This window comes from Ovis canadensis, chromosome 5 (genome assembly GCF_042477335.2).
Source record: "Ovis canadensis isolate MfBH-ARS-UI-01 breed Bighorn chromosome 5, ARS-UI_OviCan_v2, whole genome shotgun sequence".
Classification (NCBI taxonomy): Eukaryota; Metazoa; Chordata; class Mammalia; order Artiodactyla; family Bovidae; genus Ovis; species Ovis canadensis.
Window position 1 is genome coordinate 43,486,907 of NC_091249.1, and position 20,918 is coordinate 43,507,824.

General features: G+C 41.5%; 1 protein-coding gene across 1 annotated transcript in view; it reads right to left on the reverse strand.

Moving 5' to 3' along the window:
• Positions 1-5,296: 5,296 nt before the first annotated feature.
• The window catches only part of SNX24 (sorting nexin 24), a 173,999-nt gene continuing 158,377 nt past the window's right edge, over positions 5,297-20,918 (reverse strand). The window contains exons 4-7 of the mRNA XM_069591679.1: positions 13,422-13,516; positions 11,671-11,703; positions 11,086-11,150; positions 5,297-6,829 (exon numbers count right to left, since the gene is read on the reverse strand). Coding sequence (XP_069447780.1) covers positions 6,762-6,829; positions 11,086-11,150; positions 11,671-11,703; positions 13,422-13,516 — 261 coding nt within the window. The 3' untranslated portion in view covers positions 5,297-6,761. The remainder of the gene's footprint in view (positions 6,830-11,085; positions 11,151-11,670; positions 11,704-13,421; positions 13,517-20,918) is intronic.

Here is a 20,918-nt window from a genome sequence, read left to right on the forward strand (position 1 = left end):
GTTGTGGCTCTCAAACTTTAGTGCACATCAGAATCACCTGGAAGTCCTGTTAGATTTCTGGGTCCCACTCTCCAAGGGTCCAGGGAAGGGCCTGAGACTGTGTACTTCCAATGAGTTCTTAGGTGATGCTGATGCTGCTGATGGAAGGTCTGAACTTTGAAAACCACTGCCCTGAGATGTCACAAAACCATGGTTTTTAATCACTGAATTAGCTTAGTAATGCATTTGTAAAGGATAGACTTTTAAGAAATCATTTGAGCCATTAGAACTTGTATCAAATTGGTGAGCGAAGTATAGAAAAGCAGAGTTTTAGAACAAACAGGAGGTAATGAATATTTATGCAAATGATTCTGGGAAAATGTTAGCAAATCCTGACTGCGAGGTCAAGGTTATTTACATACGCCACAAACATTTCTGAAGGCCCTGCTGTGACGCACGCATAGCCAGCTCTGAGCTGGGTGATGGGATGGGAACACAGGCTGCTGGCCACCTACTCCTTCAACAGCGGCTCTGGGATCTACCCATCTCCGCACTGAGAAACAGGGTAAACAAGTCAGATGCTGCCCCTGCCCTCATGCAGCGCTCCCCAGCTTCCCTGGGGAGAAAGACATTCAACAAATTAACAGATGAAGATGGTACCAGTGTGCTGTGAGAGAAGAAGGGGGCAAAGTCAGTGCTGGGGTGCTACATAAGATCTAAGCTGAGACCTCATAGGTGAGAGTGGGCCAGCCTTCTGTTGAGAGAAGTGTTTCAGGGAGAGACTAGCAGGGTCGAAGGGCTTGAGAGAGAACCAAGGTTGGCGAGTCCTGGGAACAGAAAGGCTAATGTCACCGGTGAGCTAAGTACCAGGAAGAGGAGGGTGAGGAACTTGGAGAGGGTGGTAGGAGTTTCCATTTTAAGTGGGGATGGAAGCGACTGGATAATTTTGAGCAAGCGAGTGACGTGACCCAATGGACATGTCAAGAAGATGGCTCTGGCTCTTGTGTGAAGGACAGGCTACAGTGAGAGTGGAAGGAGAGAGGCCCAGGAAGGGGCTGCAGCCGAGAGCGTGGAGCACTCATTAAACCAAGAGCGCTCCCCCGGTTTAATCAAAGGAGATGGAAAAGCACAGATTTATAATGCAGGGTAGAAATACGAGCAACTGTCACAGCACTTTTCTGACTTACGTATTCAAATGTGATTCCAAAATGCACATTACAGTTTTTTAAAAAACAGTTCTAATGGGAAGCTGATGGGGGAAAGAGAGTGAGCTTGAATTTTGTGGATGATTAGTGCAAATCCTGATCCCTTTTATAACCTGGTGACCTTAGTCAAGCTATCGTGCCTTTCTAGCCTTCATTTTTTTTCACTGTAGAATGGAAAAATAAGAACACACACCTCAGGAAGATCCTGGAAGGCTTTTATGGGATAATCCATGGATAGAACTTACCCCAGATTAGTGCTTTATCATGTTAGTTACTTACTAATCTCTCTGATCTTCAATATCTTCTTTTATAAAAGCTTGTAAAAGCTTAAGTTATAATAAGATCAAGTATGAAAAGCCTTAGTATCACAACAGGTGACACCCAGAGGTGCTCAGTACATAAGAGCATCTAAGGGAAAAGATGATCAGAGCTGGAGACACTGTTGATGGCACCATGGCTGATGTTCAAGTAAAAGAAGACTGAAAATGTCTCACATCTTGTAGGTCAGACTTGCAATTATACTCTGAGGATATAAAACAACATTTTTCTTTAGTCAATTACGTGTACTCCAAAGACAACATTTCAACGTGCCCTCCTCCCTCCCACACAAAAATAAACACCTCTTCACCCTCAGAATCCAGACGGTCACTCTGCATCTTCATGGACAGAAAACATAAATGTTGCAGAATTTTCTATTTTGATTTACCGTCTGTTATTTTCCTGGGTTTCTGCTGCTGAATTTGAAATCTATCATTATCATCAAGGATGAAAACTGGAACAAAGCCGAGATGAAAAATGATCATTTCAAAGCTGAGTTAGACTGGAGAAGATAGTTTTAATCACTGAACCTTATATCCAGTTCAGTTAAATGGAAAGATACTCCCTCATAAATGGCTAAAAATTCTGGAAAACAAGGATTATGTCTCTCTATTCTTTAGATAACTAACACCATGTTGTAATTTCATTTAAAGAATGGATGAATAAATGAATATATTCATTATATACTGTCAGCTGAGACCACTACCTAAACTTGTCTGTCATCCTCTCTGCTTCTTCAAAGAATCCTGCTATAGACTGAATGTTTGGGTCCACACCCACTCCCCCAAATTAATATGCTGAAATTAAATTCCCTAAGTGATGGTGTTTGGAAGTGGGGCATTTGGGAGGTGATTAGGGATTAGTGCCTTTGTGAAAGAGGCCCCAGAGAGATCCCTGGTAAATTCCCCAGCACGTAAGCACACAGGGAAAACAGAGCCCCTTACTAGATACCACATGTGCTCTGATCTTGTACTTCCCAGAGTTCAGAACTGAGAGAAATAAATATGTGTTGTTTATAAGCCATCCAGTCTATGCTATTTCTGTTACCGCAGCCAGAATGAACAGAGATAAGCCCCTCCACCTCATGGCTACATGCAATACTAGGAGAGTTAAATCTTCATTTGTTTCATAGTAGATTCTGCAGGAGGTAGGGGAGTCAATAATCACCAAAGAAGGGGGGGTTCATAAACCATCTCACACTCTCAAAGCGTCAAACAGTGGTTCCTAACCTAAGTATGTGTCAGAATGAACTGGGAAGTTTCTCTAAGTACCCAAGGACAGACACCCGCCACCTCCCTGATTTACGGGTTCAGTTTTAGGTGATTCTGATGCACATCTCTGGTTCAGAATCTCATAGGTTACCAGGGATATGAGAACAGCACCCTTGATAAATATCACTAATTGGTTGCCACACCCTTACTCACTGAGTCTATTCTAAAAGAACTGTTGGTAAAATACACGACATAAAATTTACCGTTTTAATCTTTTTTTTTTTTTTTACAGTGGCATTAAGTGCATTCACACCACTGTGCAACGACCATTATCACCATCCATCTTCAGAACTTTACCTTCCCCAACTGAAACCCACTAACTCCCCATCTCTCCCCACCCCCAGCCCCTGGCAACCACCACTCTATTTTCTGTTTCTAGGAGTTTGACTATTCTAGGTACCTCAAATAAGTGGCATCATATAGCAGTTGTCCTTTCGTGGCTGGCTGACTTCACTTAGCATAATGTCTTCAAGATTTATCCATGTTGTAGCAGGTGTCAGAATTTCCTTCCTTTTTAAGGCGGAATAATCCACTGTATGTATAGACCACATTTTATCCATTCATCCATCAGTGGACACTTGGGTCGCTTCCACCTTTTGGTTATTGTGAAACTCATTTGTAACTTGGTTGTAGAAATAACTGTTCAAGTCCCTGCTTTCACTTTTTTCTTTGGTATATATCCAGAAGCGGAATTGCTAGATCATATTGTAATTTTAATTTTTTAAAGAACTGCCATACTATTTTCCACAGTTTGCACCGTTTGACATTCCTACTAGCAACGTATAAGGGTTTCCAGGTCTCTGCATCCTTGCTGACACGTTATTTTCTGCTTGTTTTGGCTAGTATCCACTCTGGTTGGTGAGTCAGAATCCTTACCTGAGCACTGTAGACAGCCATTCTCAGTTGACCAAGCTGACAATTTAGAAACAATTGTTGTTCCTAAACTGTGATCATAAGACTTATACACTTCTCAGAGTGAAGTGACTGAAGAATTTACCATGTGGTGATGGCCACAGTGCTGTTGGGATTGTATACACAGCCTGCTGTTTGAAATGGGGGAGAGGAGGAGGAGAAGGAAGGACGCCAAGAGAAAGGATATCAGGGCCGCCATATGCAAACTGGCCAGATGGCAGAGGTTAGGTCTGAGGAAGGCTGTGCGTGAAACAGCAGTGGGCGGGGGGAACCAGTCTGAGCCCAGCCCCAAGCAAAGCACCAAATCCAAGAACTAGGGGATGAGGGAGTGTGAGGGCTGTCTCTATATCCTGGCCTAAGTGGTAAGAGAGCTTCTTTTCCTTTTCTTTATTCTCTTTTCTTCCCAGTACTCTTTACTTCTTTACTGGCTATGAATCCATGATATGAAAAATCCATCTTACAAAAATGGAGAAACAGGAGAATATTATGTACACTAAATATACAGTATTTGCTTGCATGTGGATGAGAATTTCTGAAAGTACACACATAAACCAAGTACAGTGGTGTCTCTAGGAAGGAAACTGGGAGTTGAGGAGATAGGATGGGAGAAGATTTTTCTTTTTATCTATCTTTTTATGTGTTTTTATTAAAATTTTGACTGTGGAAATACATTCCATCCTCTTTCCAACGTGCATTTCTGAGCTGCTGAGACCAGGAAGTTCCAACTCCTTCCCAGACTCCCTTGAAGTTAGGGATCAAGAAGGTTCTGGCAACGGCATGTGCTTTCATGCGCAACAGACAAGACGGAACTGGGTGACTGTCATCATCCTGCTGCTCTGTGCTGTGGCTGCTGACAAGCAAGGCCATGGGTGTTGAGAGGCAACCGCGGTGTAGGTGGTGACAGCTGGACACTTATTCTTGTGCCCAGTCACCAGCTTCCTGGGTGCTGCCATGAGGCAGTTATGGTGGTAACAGATACCTCCTGAACCTATGTGCTGATCCCTGGATCACAACTATATGTGCTGTTTTTGACCTCAAGACCTTCCATAGCAGCCTCTCTGCTCCCTGAATTCCTTAAGACAGAGGTTGTAGCTTCCCTGGACGGAGGGTACTGGAAATTGCTGGGGCATTCTGCAAATTGTGCCTAGAGGCCCACAGGAGGTAATTCCCTGTATCCTTCTAAAAGATTCTGTAAGCACTGTTTCTTATGATTCCATTCTGCTTAAAACACCTATTGTAGTTGTGGTTTCTATTTCCTGTAATGGAACTGAAAAGAAATATGAAATGACACAGTAAACATTTAAATTAAATTAAAAATGAAAGCCATCACTAAAAAAAGATTTTAATTCTCACAAAAGATTCCTTCAGTAGTGTGTCACCAATGATGGTTGATCTTTTTTTTTTTTTAATTCTTACTATCTTGGCAAATAAATTATTTAATGCATATCTACTGGCTTAATAGGTGAGGTAATTTAACTTCTACCTTGTTGGATTAGAAATAAATGTTTATGTGAATATGAGAGAAGTGTGTGTGTGCATGCGTGAAAAAAGAAAAGACACAGCTTGTGTCTCCATTATAAGATCCTAGCAGTAGAAGACAGATTCAAATACTTTGGGTTCTTCCTTTTTATTTAACTCAAAATAGATAATAACAAAAACATTTAAAAAGCATCTCCAACACTTGACTCTTCGGTCAGTTTTCGTTGAGGACACTTAATTATTCAGTTCTTACTTTCTTTCCCATGTTGTCACACACTGAGCATAAATACAGCATCAAGAATTTGCAGCAAGCTTTAACCCTGTATGTTTAGAGCTTAGTCAAACACCATGATTTACTTACTCGTTTTGAATTTAAATATTTTTCTCCTACACAGAAGCTTATTAAGCTAATAATCATAAATAGGCTAGCTCTTAATTAGTTTTCAAGGAAATGCCAAATATAGCACATACAGTCTGCATATATGATTTTATCCTTTATTAGACAAAATCTGAATGTAAGATGAACAGTGGAGGTGCATCATAAAACCATTTAATTTATATTAATACAAAATATGAGGTCAGTGAAAAGGAAATGATGAGCAATATGGAAAATAACCATCAATCTGGCAACTATACCACCTATTCAATGGAGGGAGGCCCTTGAGTAAACCAAGACGAGTATTGTCAATCTGGAGTCCCCTCAGTCACTGTCAGTTCACATTCATTTTTTATAGGGCAAGCATCTTGCAAGGGCAAGTATAATTCTAGTGTTTAAAGGCATGTGTTTCTTCTACAGAATAGTGCCTGAACAAACACTAACAACTTTAACTGGTCTTCAACAGTTATCTCTTCCAACACTGGAGGAAAAACTGGCTGTGGTGAATGGCGATTTCCAATATGGCACCATTCTAAAGGGCTTTCAAGGATAACCTTGAGACCCCCATTCTATCTTATGTGCTGACATTAGAAGCAAATCCCTGCATATGATGCAACTCCACTGTAATGCAAATTAAAATGCCATGATTTTTAAAATGCCCTAGTATGGTCAGTATAATTTCATGTCCAGTTTAGGTCCTTCCTCACATTTAGCACTATGTTTCTGTAATGCTGTCCTGGTGCCAGCATTTCAGAATGTTATCTCTCAATGGCTGAGAAAAAAACCTCACGATGAAAAGATTAGTGTGTCATAGAATCTGAACCAAAAAAGCTACCAAAGCTGATCAGTCTCACAATGATTCAGGGTAAGATTTTCAATTAGCAAACGGTGTGAACGAAGTGGAGAGGAACTGTTTTGCTACACTTCGAGGACCCAAAGAGCTTCTTTAGTCTTCTTTTCCCGGGGTTTCTAAATTGGCAGCTACATTCTACTTCTTAAACACTTGGCCTTAACCTCAGCACTGCCCCAGTTCGGTTTCTATTTTTAAAAGCACCATTCTAATGGAAATGTCCCTGCTCTGAATTAAGCTGGGACTGTGAATTTTACCACTAGCGAGAGAGAGCCGTTATGTCATAGAGTTTAGGTTAATTTGGTAGGTTATCGATCTCCTCAACTACGACTTTGAAACGCGCTTCAGCTTCTTCTAGCCATGGAGGATTTCTACCTGGGCTGTAGATGAGGGTAAAATATCCCATGGAGAACTCCTTCAATAACCACATTTGGAAAATCTGAAAAACAAAAGGAAAACTGCTTTTCTTATGCACATCAATGAAACATACGTGCATTTTGCTGAACACAACAAGGTAAGGCCTAGGCATAGCTTAGGGGTGTGTATCATCCTACAGTTCGCCCTTGTTTCAGATGTGACATCAGACATGCTGCTTTGGCCTCGAGTCACTTGAGGGTACCCCTGTGAGTTGCAGGAATGTGTGGCCAGATTTGTAGCTTATTGATTTAAGGGATGTTCTAATGGTTAATGCTGCCAGGCCCCAGCTCTTTATCTGAATGTTTTCTCACAAGGAAGATAGATTACACTGGCAATTCAATTTCTAACAAAATCTCAATATACTTGAAGGAATTCTAAGATTTCTACTGGGAATACTTTGCGGCAGTTTTTCCATTGTGGTTTACAGCAGCGTTTAGCCCAAGGTGTCTTGAATCTGCTTGTTCTATTACGCTAGTTTCTAGAGAGCAGGAGGACGGGAGCCTGTCTTCCTAAAGTAAAAGGGCCAATCTCTGACAAAAGGCCCCCTTTGTCAAACCTGAAAAATCAGCTTCATTTTTATAGGAGACACAAAGGAAATTCAGAGGTGTAGTTTCTGTTGTATCACATTTTAGTTATCAGAGTAGGTAAGACGTGAATGGATAAATTGAACAGGGAACCAGTCTATCACATCTACACATAATTATACCCAGGATTTACATAAATGTAGTTATTATATGAGGAAAGCAAGAGATTCCTAAGTATGTTCACTTATTAATTCAACCTGTACCGAGGACCCACTACATAAAACCACTTACAAGGGCATTGGACCTCATCAGGGGAACAGAGAGGCTCTTAGAGGAGAGAGCTTGGGAGAGGGAGCAGACTGGCTGTGAAGTCTGAGGCAGGTGGGTGCCCTGTGGAGGGTTCAGAGACATGCATGAAGGCTAAGGTAGCAATAGGAGCGGCCTCAGTGAGGGCAGGGGGAACATTCAAGCCTGCTAAGAAGGGACAGGAAATCTGGCTTTATCTGAAAAACAAGGAGAAGCTATGGAGGGCCGTTAACAAAGTGAGACAGAAATTAATCGTTTTGAAAAGTTGTCTGTGGTTGACATTCAGACAGCAGTCAGGAGCAAGGTGGCGATGGATTTGATGGGACTAGTGAAGGATTTCACAATAGTACCTACTGAATAGGTCATTGTGAAAATCGGGGAATGCAACAAAGTGCTTGGACCTGAAATTGGCACAGGGCTTAGTTCAGTTCAGTTCAGTCGCTCAGTCGTGTCTGACTCTTTGCGACCCCATGAACCGCAGCACGCCAGGCCTCCCTGTCCATCACCAACTTGCAGAGTCTACCCAAACCCATGTCCATTGTGTCAGTGATGCCATCCAACCATCTGATCCTCTGTCCCAGCTATTATGACATACCAGACACTGCCTAATTACTGGGGATATAAGTAACAGTGCTTGCCTAAGCCACGGAACTTACATGTTAGTCAGGGAGATAAGTGAATAAACAGACAAAATGTGTTTAAAAATATCTCTAATACACAAGCAATTAATTACTCCATGACTGCTTGAGTTACTCAGAAAACTGCCCTTGCCTTTGTTTCTCACCGAGAGGTGATGAGAAGGAATGTGATTTAGGGTAGGTTTTGTTGTTATTTTTGTCGGATTTCATTTATTTTTAGAAACATTTATTGTAAGCTTATAAAATAAAATAGTAAACAGGGTGGAGGGGCTCTTGGAGGTTACTCAAAAGGAGAATCAGCAAAGGCTCCCTGAAGTTGGACCTGAAAGAGGAGAAGGCCAAGATTGTGTGAGAATGAGAAGAGGGTTCGAGAAAGAAGAAATGGCAAGCACCCTGAAGGGAGAGTTCACTACATCCAGGACCCAGGAAGAACTGCTGTGTGGCTGGATCAGTGTGTGAGGGCGTCCCAGCAGAAACATGAGCCAGGGACAGCCCGTGGAGGGCCGTGTCAACCATGGCGCAAGTCTGGGGCTCACAGAGAGGATTCAGATGGAAAAATAATACTGTGACTCAGCTGTACACTCAAGGTCATCAAGGCCACAGCAAGGAGGAGACTGTTCCAAAGACAGTAAAAGTAGAAGAACAGAGAGTTTGGGAGAGCCTTCAGGAGAGCTGCCAGCACCAGGAAGAAGAGCAGAAAGGTGGGAAAGCCAAGGGGAGCTGGTGTCTGAAGACAGGGAATGTGGTCACCAGTGGCTAAAGTCGAGGGGTCAAGGAAGAGGAGGGCTAAGAAAGCCCACAGAGAGTAGTCACACAGCTGGCCCTGGGAACCTGGACAAGAGTTATTAGGAATTCCCCAGAAAAACCTAAACAAAGGCCCAAAATCACATGCTAAGGGAATAATGCTTTATTTTTAGCATTTTAGAAGAGGACAGTGCTTAACTGCCAACATTTTAAAGACAGACACTCCTCTGACTTTATGGGTCTCAGTGTCTGTGTGAAAGTATTTCCAGATTCTGTATCCTCTGGAAAAGTAACCTCAACATTTTGTTAAGAAGCCATACAATGTGAATATGGAACACAAGTAAAATTTATCTTTAAATGCTAAAGAACTGCAAGAATGCATCACTGGTATAATACCTCTAAGACAGTAGGAATCTGATTTATGACACGAGGTCTAGCCAAAGTTCCATGAAAGGAGATTTAGTGACTGGCTCTCTCACACCTGGTTCCATTCCTTACATCAAATTCATGATTTTCACTTACTCTCAAGCAGACATTCCCTTTAGGTGTAAGTGATTCCACTACATCAACATTCTACCAATGAGCCATACTTTTTCACTCTTTCCAGCTTCGGACTTTTGCCCCTGATACTCCTTCCCAGAAAGTTCCTCATGGTCAAGCCAAGTGCATAGCACATGCTACTTAACAACCTGGATGAATCGAGTTCAAAGACCACAAAATACCTTCTCTCTTCTAGACAGCAAACTGGCTACTCTAGTCCATGGTGATCACTCTACTTTCTACACTTTTCTAGGAATTTCAGTCAAAGGCACAAAATATCTGAGCAGAAACAATACCTGGGGAGAGAGCTTGTGGAACCATTATTAAAAGCTAGAAAGACCACTTTATAAATCACTGCCCATGTACTCTAGACTAGGCTACATAGTGAATATTTGTTAAATGTAACATCTTGTTAACATAATATCAGCCTAACACACCAGGCATATTTGGTGCACATTAGAAGTAAATGCTAAAGAAAGGTAATTATTCCTCACTGAAAGAATTTTATAGGGAAAATACTGTTACAAGACCATATGGGTATACTGTCGCATGACAAAAGGCAGATTTCTTCTGGAATGGTCCTCCACAGAGCGGGGGTGTGTCTGAGCCAGGCTTCTTTAAATGGATAGCAAGTGGCTGACTCAAGCACAAGAGAACAGTCCCTTCTCTCTTGCTGGGGATAAGGTTTTATTGCCAGAATGTAGGAAAGGTGTCCACAGATAATCTATCTATTGCTATTTAGCTGCTATGCTACTTAGTTACTCACAGAAACAAAGGCTGCAAATCCACTATACGCAGAGAGCACAGAAGGAGAGATTAGGCAAAAAGAGATCCACCCTCCAGACATGTGAAACCAGGCAAGTCAGGGACCTCCCTGAGATCCACTTTTCTCAAGATCCCATGATGATAACTGCCCTGCCAGTTTCCTAAGGTGGTTAAGGAAATTGAATGAGACAATGTCTGAGAATACACTCACAAAGAGTTGAATATCAGAACACTTTGAGAGGGACTCTGAATAATTTAAATTTCTTGACACAAAGAAAGGGCTTGGACATTACGCTTAAATTGATCCCTTATACTTAAACATACGATCTTTAAAAAGATATATTTGACTGTCAAAGATGCTGTAATCTAAATGGAAATGGAGACACATGCAATGTATATACACAGCTTTGGGAAAAAAGCATTAAAAAAAAAAAAGGACCAGGGCCTTGGATTCAAACCCTAGCATCTGGATAAAAACTGGCATAGTCCAAAATAACACCATCCCCCAAATTAATACCTTTACCCCCTTATCACTCTAATTCAGAACAGCCTGGAGAGAGAGAAAGAAAAATTACATTTCCTCCTGAAAGCCCTGCCCCAATTAAAATTCTGAATGTCTCTTACACCAAGAGCACTGGTTTATTGGCAGATTATTAAGCCCTGGACCAATGTCACTCTGTTAGACCTGTATTAAAAACGTGGTTTATGTGGTGCAGGGTCAGATCAGTAAAGAGCTGTTAGCAGATGACAGGTTTGATTACCGCTGGCTGCAGGCAAGACGTATGGATCCCTGAGGAACAGCAGCACCGGCTGGTGGGACAGTTTGCTGGAAAGGTCAAGAACAGGCATGTCAGCATCAGGGGACGACGGTAAACAGAAAACACTACAAACTAGCTTTGAGGGGATCAAACTGCTGTGCGGGGACATCTCAAGGTTTATGTATCTAACGGTGTGGGTGAATAATAGCAAGCAGAGCTGGAGGAACAAATCACCAGCAGTGCGCTCATCTTCCATTCATGTCTTTGTGGCATCGGAAGCAGATATACAATAAATCACTGATGCAAAGTGTTTTAATTTTTGAAATCTTGTAGTACGACTATTGATGAAATAGTATTCTTATTTCATGTATGAAACAATGCAGGGTTTTATTTCTCCACCCTTAAATAGAACTGGCTACTTCTGTCATTCCCCATCAAAGATCTGTCATTTTTAAATGAAATTTCCACCAAAGATTTTAAAGAAAATCTTGACTTGAAACAATTAGATGATGGTAATGAAACATTTAACAAAACCACAGTCCTATTCTCGGTTTGTATAACTCCTGATTGACTGGTATTTGTTCTTACCTTGACTCTTCAGATTCTGTCTCGTCAAAAGACCTAAATTTTTTTGAAAAGAAAAGAAAAAGACAATAAAAGCTGGGTCAGTGCTTAGGCTAACAAGGGAAGATATAGCTAGTATTCTTAGAGCTCTAAATTGGCAGACATGTTAAGAAAGAGACTGGTATTTTCACAGAGTCACAGAATGGCTGATGCCTCCTCCTAAGGAATCCTAAGATGGTAATATTCTTATATTTCAGTTTTCCTGAAGAAGATCACTCAAAAATCCTACAGTTTTGCTTTTGGACTTATATAATGGAGAAAAGACTTCACTCACTTCATTCCTGCTATTTCTTAAAAATACATAACCACATATGAAGCCCAACTTCCCAGCAAATGCACCAAGTCGAAACAGGAGTACACCGGCCATGTAGGTGATTTGGTGAGTGGGGTATATGGTTCTTGTTCTGCGGTCACTGAAAAGTGGCTCTGAGTGAATGCTGCCAGTGAGGGAGCTGCGACAGGTCTCAGTGGCCTCTCAACCAGCAGACGGCTGGGGCTTAACCTGCCTTTGGGTGTGGTTAGCTTAAATATCCTGTAGCTAGTGTGGGTCCTTCAGGCAGGTCTGGAGACAGCAAGAAAATGGATACAACATTTTCCCCAGCTTGGATCTGCAGAGAGTCTGTGGTGATGGAGTTCTGAATGAATAGATCTAATATGTCAGGGGTGTTGCTGATGGCCTTTGGAGGTCAGATTATCACAGGTACCCAGAGCTGAGTGAGAGGCTTGGTTCAGAGTTAACTCTTTGGAAGAACTCTCCTTGATTGCTGATGATATCAAATGTCTGGTTTCTTGGTAGAGAGAGATTAGGATATGCAGCTCTGCATTCAGAAGTTCTTGAGGGAGGCAGTGAGGAGGCAGGGAAAGAGTTTATGCCAGAGGCCTGGGCTCTGCCAGCTACAAGGCAGGAGATTTGGGAAAAGGCACTTTATTCCTGTGGCTCAGTTTGCTCAACTATAAAGTGAAGGGAGTTGGGTAAAATCATTTTTAAGATCATGTACAGCTTTAAACTTACATGAATAAATGTGTTGAGGGGATATAGACTTTGCCCAAGTATCCACAAATAAACATGTGCTGTGCTTAGTTGCTCAGTTGTGTCCGACTCGTTGTGACCCCATGAAGCATAGTCCGCCAGGCTCCTGTCCATGGGGAGTCTCCAGGCAAGAGTACTGGAGTGGGTTGCCATGCCCTCCTTCAGGGGATCTTCCCAACCCAAGGATCGAACCCAGGTCTCCCGCATTTCAGGCGGATTCTTTATCATCTGAGCCACCAGGGACATCCAAAAATACAGGAGTGGGTAGCCTATCCCTTCTCCAGGGGATCTTCCCGACCCAAGAATTGAGCTACGGTCTCCTGTATTGCAGGCAGATTCTTTACCAGCTGAGCCACCAGGGAAGCCCACAAATAAACATATCAGTTCTTGAACAGGGTATTGAGAGCCATAATTCCCATCATGTAGCATCATTCCATGTAACAATAATTTAAAAAGTCAGTTCTTCAAGTCTAAACCCCAGTTAGCTGGCCCCTTGGCCACAATATGGAGACGAGGACTCAAGAGCAATTCCTTTGACTACAAGTAGGGGGCGAGCAAGTGCTGTCCCAAGCCAGAAGAACAGGTGTGCCCAGGCTGGCCCTTCCGGCATCATTAGGGTTATTTGGTAGGCCAATAAGTGTTTGCAAAGTAACTTAATGTCCAATAGGTAAACAACAGCTCTTACCCACAACTCTCTGTCTTTGGTAGAGAGGGCAAGTGTCGCACATTTAGGAAATCGAGAAACAGCTTGGGAAGTTCTTCATTTTCCAGAATGACAGCCTGTGAAAGTAGAAAACAATTAAGAAAGTCAAGTTTGCTAGACAATCAATCAAATTAACTATTCTGAAAAGTCATAACCATCCATCAAAGTTCTTACCAGCATTATTACTCAAAAGTGAAATGAGAGTGGTCCCTATTTCACCCACCAAGAATTCAGGCCAATACACATGCTATTCAATGTCAGCAAATGCTCCATTTTATCTATTCCTTCACTCAACCAGCATTTACAGAACATTTTCTATACTTTAGATGCTGACTAGGGGGCAAGACAGCTGGGTACCAGGTAGACACAGTTCCCTGCCTTCAAGGAGGTTCTAATCCAGAGTACTTCAAAACCTGGGAACACCAACAATACTGTTAAGACAGTTTCATCAAGTTTTCTTTATTTAATGATGAAACGGTTTGACTTGCGTGTGTGTGTGTGTGCGTATGTGTGTATCCTGACCACAACTGTTCAGGAAATGCTACACATGTTTTTTTAAACTAGAAGATTTAGTCAAGATCTTTTAGCTATTACCTATTTCAGCAACAGGATCAACTGACATTTATTGCCATTTGGACAGCTCCACTTAAAGGGTCAGTTACAATTTTACCACTAAGTGTAAATCAGTGTATATACTGAAAAAAAAAAAATCTATAGAGTTCTTCCATTTAGGGAGCTCTGCTAAATAGCTGCCATAATGGCATAACTATGTCAGTTCTCAGATACCCAAATTATGCAATTTCCAGGAGGGATCGAATAAAGACCTATAAGAGTGCATTTTCATATATATTTATTTTTGAAAGGGTCTGCCAGAGAAATGATTGCACCTCCCTCTCCCACTTTTAACAAAGACCATGGGAAAAGCATTAAACATTGTGCAATAATTTCTAAATTAATATAACTATTTTAAGGGTCATTTTTTGTAACTTACCATGGCTTTTTTTTTTTTTCATCCTAATCATACACTATTTAAAAAACAATGAGAACTGATGGTGAACTGTCACTCACACAGCTGATCAGGAATAGCTATGTAAGGTGATGCAAAAGGTATATAAAAAATGACAAAAGATCAAACTGCATGTATCTTGTGTACACATAATTCTACATAATGCATTGTTTCTAGTTATGATTTCTATCTGGAGCGGCCCCATTTCTCACCATGGTTTGGAATTCTGTTACCCAGTTCAGGACACATACATGGAATGAGCTTGCACAGAGGTCACCAGTGCTAGCAGACGGATCTCTGCTTGACACTAGTGCTCAACTCTCCTGCTGCTCAGTTCCTGGAGAGTCATCAGCTGAAGAACCAGCCTCGTCTGGGGCTCTTACTATTGCTTACACAGCCCACTGTACTCGCTGAAGCTTAAGCAATGAAAAAGAGAGGGGGGAAAAAAGGCATTGGGGGTAATATTTTATTCATTAAACAAATATTTACTGATCACCTATTATGTTAGGCACTGGAATATGACAATGAATATTACGTGTCCAGTGGAGTGTGGATTGGTATAGAAAACTGGCGATACACAAGTAAACACAAACACACATAACTTAATCTTGCCTTAGAATAAAGTGACACAGGGTCTGCATCTTCTGAATACTTTCGCATCCATCCATCTCCCCACCCGCTCATCCATTCATTCATCTTTCTCAAATGTTCACTCTTTTCTTGATTATAAACTAGAAAAATGAAAAATTGACAAAATGGATAGAAAAAAAACAGGTCTTTTATTCAGAGGCATACTTCTATTACTATTTCCATTAGTTTCCTTCAATTCTTTTGACCTTCATCTAAATTTCTATCTAACTGAGGACATTTTGGGGAGGGGGGTACTCAGAAGGTCATTATTTCAGTGCCCAGAAAGGAAAGATTTTAGGAATCATGATACATGTGCGGGTCTAAGGAATTTCTGCCATAATACAAGATGCAATGATTATCTACTTGTTTGTAGATATTTGTTTAAGAAGATGATATACTTATTTGAATAATAAAGCTTCATGTTGTAACAAACACAGAGCTGTTCACCCTGGCAATAGTTTTAATTATGTGAACAAGTGGTAGCTTTCAGATTTAAAAAAAACCACACACACAACAGGGGAGTGGGTAAACCGTTCTTATCTCCACCCCCACCTTTTAAAATAAATTAAATCAATAACAAGTGTGGGACACTTTTAATGACCTGAACTACTTAATTTCCAGGATCTTTAGACATGTCATCCATCACTGTAGTATGCAGGAAGACATCTCCTGAGTGTTCAGGGGGTTACTTTCATTTTATTAATGCAAGATTTAGGGAATTTTAACAAGGTGAATTGTTTATTTGCCTTGACAGATTGGCTTACAATGCACTGGGTACATCTACAGCATGATCATTAATGACAAAAGACAGGCAAAAAGCTGTTTACACTGCAACACCAAGACAGGAATTAATCCTGCTCACCCTCCCTGAACAGAGTACTCCAAATAGATGGTCACATTGTTTTAGGTCAGATATACTGGGGGAAAAAGAAGAGAGAAGACTTTAGATATTTGTGAGCATTTTATTTAAACGTTCACTGTGCTGTGCTTAGTCGCTAAGCCGTGTCTGACTCTTGCGATCCCATGGACTGTAGCCCACCAGGCTTCTCTGTCCATTGGATTCTCCAGGCAAGAATACTGGAGTGGGTTGCCATGCCCTCCTACAGGGGATCTTCCCGACCCAGGGATCAAACCCAGGTCTCCCATATTGCAGGCAAATTCTTTACCATCTGAGTCACCAGGGAAGCTGAATAGCCTCAAATAATATTTTCCATAAAACAATGCCCAATGTGGATTTCAGGATTTACAATTGTAAGAAAGCAGCACTGGGCAGTTAGTTAAGCATTCAGTTATGTGGAAGGAGTATTCTCTAAGCTCTGCTAAGAAGTCTTATAAAATAATAGTTAAGTCCAGAGATAGAATAGAGTAGAACTAATTTAATAAAATACGTATAAATGAAATGACTGTCATCAGTTAGTACAGAGATGTAGAAGAGCAGCTGAGCTCAACCAAATCTTTTGGCTCAGAAACACATGACCTCATTCCATGAGAGACCCATCAGTGAAGAAGGGCCTCATGACCTCTTTCATTTAAATCTTCCTCAGTTTCTCAAAAAGCTGCTGCTCAAGAAGAATCACTCCTTCTTGATGTTGCATTCTGGGCCATTCCACATGCTTGGGACCCCAGTCTGGTCTAGATCACCAGAACAGTTCACTAGGTAAGCTCTTACTAAAAATATATATTATATGAGAAAAACCACTCCATCCTGATGCTGGAACCTAGGCCATTCCACATGCTTGGGACCCCAGTCTGGTCTAAATCATCAGAACGGTTCACCAGATTAGCTCTTAATTAATATATATATATCTCACGGATGGAGGAGCTTGGTGGGCTACAACCCCATTCTTTGCATGGGGTTGCAAAGAATCAGACACAACTGAACGACTTCACTTTCACTTTCTATTATATATATATATATATATATATATATAAATTACATTTTAAATATCAAATCACATTTCCCTGTTGTTTTAGCTTGCTTATCTTTATTTTTGATTGATCTTCAATGGCTAGTCATTTTCATTCTTTATAGAGGTAAGTTGTGTAGCTGGAATATGTAGATTTAGACAAAGACCTGGGTTTGAGCGTCTCCTCTGCCTACCCTAAAGGTCATTGTAAGGATTAGGTGATGTCTCCAAGAGTCTCTGGCCTAATTAGCATTTGATAAATGTTAATTATGTTTTCTTTGAATTTTTTTTTTGCTGTATCAATTCTCAACAATCTATTTGATTGGTTTTGGAGGTTTGGATTATTGTCTATTTACCAAAACTTCTTAGTCCTCTGTGATTCGTGGATCCCCTTGAAAATGATAAAGCTGAGAATCCTGCTTGCTGAAACATACACACACATATATAATTGTGCTGCCAGTGGTAGGGGGTCCAACAGCCCTCTGACAGCCGCGCCAAGGATGCCTCCTCTCAGCTCGGGTGTGGAGCAGCGCTGCTGGGCACTCTTCATTTGGCCTGGAGCCTGAAGCACTGCTGAGCCTGCGCTGAAGGCCAGCCCCCCGAAGGACACGCTAGCCTTCTTGTTTCAGTTTTCCACCTCTTGGTCAATTAGAACCCCGCTGGAGTGTGTGCCGCCTTGCTATTAGAATTCATGAGTGCTTTCGGCTCTAGGCTGTGGGTCTGGCTGTGAGGCAATCCGGTAAAGGACTTTTTTCTGAAAGACCAAAATCTATCGCTGTGCTGGATTTAGAAAGCAGTTCATATTTATGGCATCTACATCTTCTGTATGTCACTCTAGAATTCAACAAGCCATGGTGCTGAAGGTTTCCTAATTGGCCAAAAAGGAGGGAAAGTAAGATTTAAACTCTATTTCTGCAGAGTATATGATAGTACGCCACACCTGTTATGAGAGGGGGAATTTGAATTGCTGGGCAGTACTGGGTCCCGGGCTGAGTGCTTTCTAACTGATTAATAACTCTGATGGTAGAATCCTGACATCAAATGCAAATTGAGATGGTGAATTAGGTTAACTAACCATTGTGTTAGTTAATCTAACAAAGGCAGAATCGGAGAAGGCAATGGTAACCCACTCCAGTACTCTTGCCTGGAAAATCCCATGGATGGAGGAGCCTGGTAGGCTGCAGTCCATGGGGTCTTGAAGAGTCGGACACAACTGAGCAACTTCCCTTTCACTTTTCATGCATTGGAGAAGGAAATGGCAACCCACTCCAGTGTTCTTGCCTGGAGAATCCCAGGGACAGGGGAGCCTGGTGGGCAGCCGTCTATGGAGTCGCACAGAGTCGGACACGACTGAAGCGACTTAGCAGCAGCAGCAGCAGCAGTAACCATTTTGTTAAGGAGGGTGGCATGGTTTGGTAGCTAATTTATGTCGTAAAACATCAGAATTCAAAATGAAAGTAACACATTGGAGAAAAAGAAATAATCCCATTAAATTGTACAGGTTAAAGTACCATGTCAACTACTGTAAAAGGCAGAATGAAGTACCCAGGTGCATGCTGGATAGTAGGTCATAAGCCCTGCTGGTTGCAAGTGGTGGGTCAGCAAGAAAGTGCTATTTCCACAAAGGTCTAAAATGAGCTGAGCAGCCCTCTCACTTCACTGAATGCAATACTATTTAACCCCCAAGGAAAGAGAAATAAAAAGAAACTCAGACAAGCTAGAGGCAAACAGTGAAAATGACGAAAAGATTCAGAATGGTTTCCATATGAAGAGGTTACCCACCAAGCATGGAAGGGGGTGGTGGAAGACCAAGGAGATAATGTGGCCTTCAGGTTAACTAACCATTCTGTGAAGGAGGGTGGCAGTTTCCAAAGCTGCTGGAACAAGAAGAAACTACTGTCTAAACCAGCAGAGAAGGATCTATCTCTAGCTGAAACCTGGGCCATAAAACCAGGAGAGGCGGTGCATGTATGGGAAAAGTAGGCTCCTAAGAGCTTCTAAATAACTGGGTTCTGAATGTCTGTTGCCTGCTTTTTCATACACATGCAGACTGGAGATGCTACCAAATTAACTGAAAAACCACAGGAAAGAAAGTTTCATCCAATTTGCCACTAAGGAAGTACACAGATTAAAAACCAGGTTGTTATTAAGATGCACAAAGGAAATGGGGCTAAATCAAAGAATTTTAACAAGTGCGTGATAGATCACGTAACAGACTTTGCTAAGACGATATTCAACTCTGATAAACATGAACACAGGCGATTGGGAGTACCTTGTAAAAAGCAAAAAATAATCATTCTTTACAATGATGTTACTCAGTCACAGAAGAATAAATGACCTTCCTTATTATAGACCAAAATATCACTCTAAAAGAAGAATGGGGGAAAAAAGTCTTCTATGAAAGTATTTACCCAAAAATTGCCTAAAGGGGGCAGAAAAACAATAGCATTGGTACCGGCATCCTCCACCAGCTAAGTGTTTACTCCAGGAGAAATGTCTCTTTTATTGAAAAGGTGCAATTATCATCATGTAACACAAATCACAAAATCCCGATTTTTCTACCTTATCAGCTTTATAAAATCGTGTTCCCAAAGGATAGCATTGATTAGTTGCACATGTTCTTTCTGTGACATCCCAAACACTTAATTGTCAGTTATCCTTTCTTCTTCAGTACGTAAAATGCAGTCACAAAATTACAGAGGGACCCGTGCTGCCTTAACCTTCACTAGAGGCCATCATGCAGTGGAAAACACTGGTAAAATATCACAGGATAACGCTGTCCGACAAGGGAGACGTATAAACACTGTAATGATTTCCCACGAGTTTCCATTTTAGAAAATTGTCACTAAGGCGAGCATAAACGGTGACATATCTCCACCGAGGACACGGTGAAATCGAACGCTGGCATTCTAGTTAGGTCCAAACCTAGCCAGCGGCCAATTATAACAGGAACGGAGAATCTTGTTGAAAACTTGGACAAGACCACTGTGCTAACCTTCCAAGATCACTGCACAAAGCTGTATTGTTTTCACTGATTTGATCCTTTCATTCTCTTTTCGAAACATTAAAGGAAAAAAAAAACCCACCACATTTCTTCCCATTGTCTATCAAGGTTTGTTATGAACTGGAAGGAACCTCTTGGTCACAAAAGTCAGGGTACTGAATTAAGTCGGGAGGTTTCCAAGAGCTTTTAAAGCTCTTTTCCTACTCCATCTCGTTTGGTTTGAAATGTCCGATTGGGGTGACCAAGTTCGTGACAGTTTTTCCTCTCTTTACCAGGAAAGATACTGCGCACCATACTGACTTCAGAGGTGCAGCTGAGAACAGGGAGGGAGAAAAATCAATACCTTTTCAATGCAGTGAGTGGGCTTCAGTGTTCTGTCCTTTGGGAACCAAACCTACCAGCTCAAAGAGGCTCTGCGGTCCTCAGTCCTCCACGTACCTCCTCCCCAGCACTTGCTCACGATTTCACAAAATGAACCACAGGAAGGTTACTGAAGGAACATTATTTTTAAAAAGCCAGCCAGTAAACAGATCTAAGAAGGCTCATGATCACCTGAAAAATAAAAATCAGATGTGCTTTGGAGGAGCCCACTTCAGCACACATCCTTCTCTGTGTGCCACCCTTCCTAGGATGAGTCTGCTCTGGTTCTGGTGGAATTTGCACTATTCAGAGATTCAGACAGACATCTGCTGTCATTTCACAGAGCTCTATAGACTATCTTACAAGAAATCTGAGGACCTGCATGAAAAGCTGAAGGCTTCTGACAAGGGCCTGTTTAAAATGGTAAAGAATCTGTGTAAGGAAACAATGTGATTTGGCTTCAGGGATATTTGACAGAAGAAATCTAATTTCTGATAATACGGATAAAAAGAAAACCAGGGAACAATAGAAACTGGAAAAAACCCCACCTTTTGAGCTATTCTAATATCAAA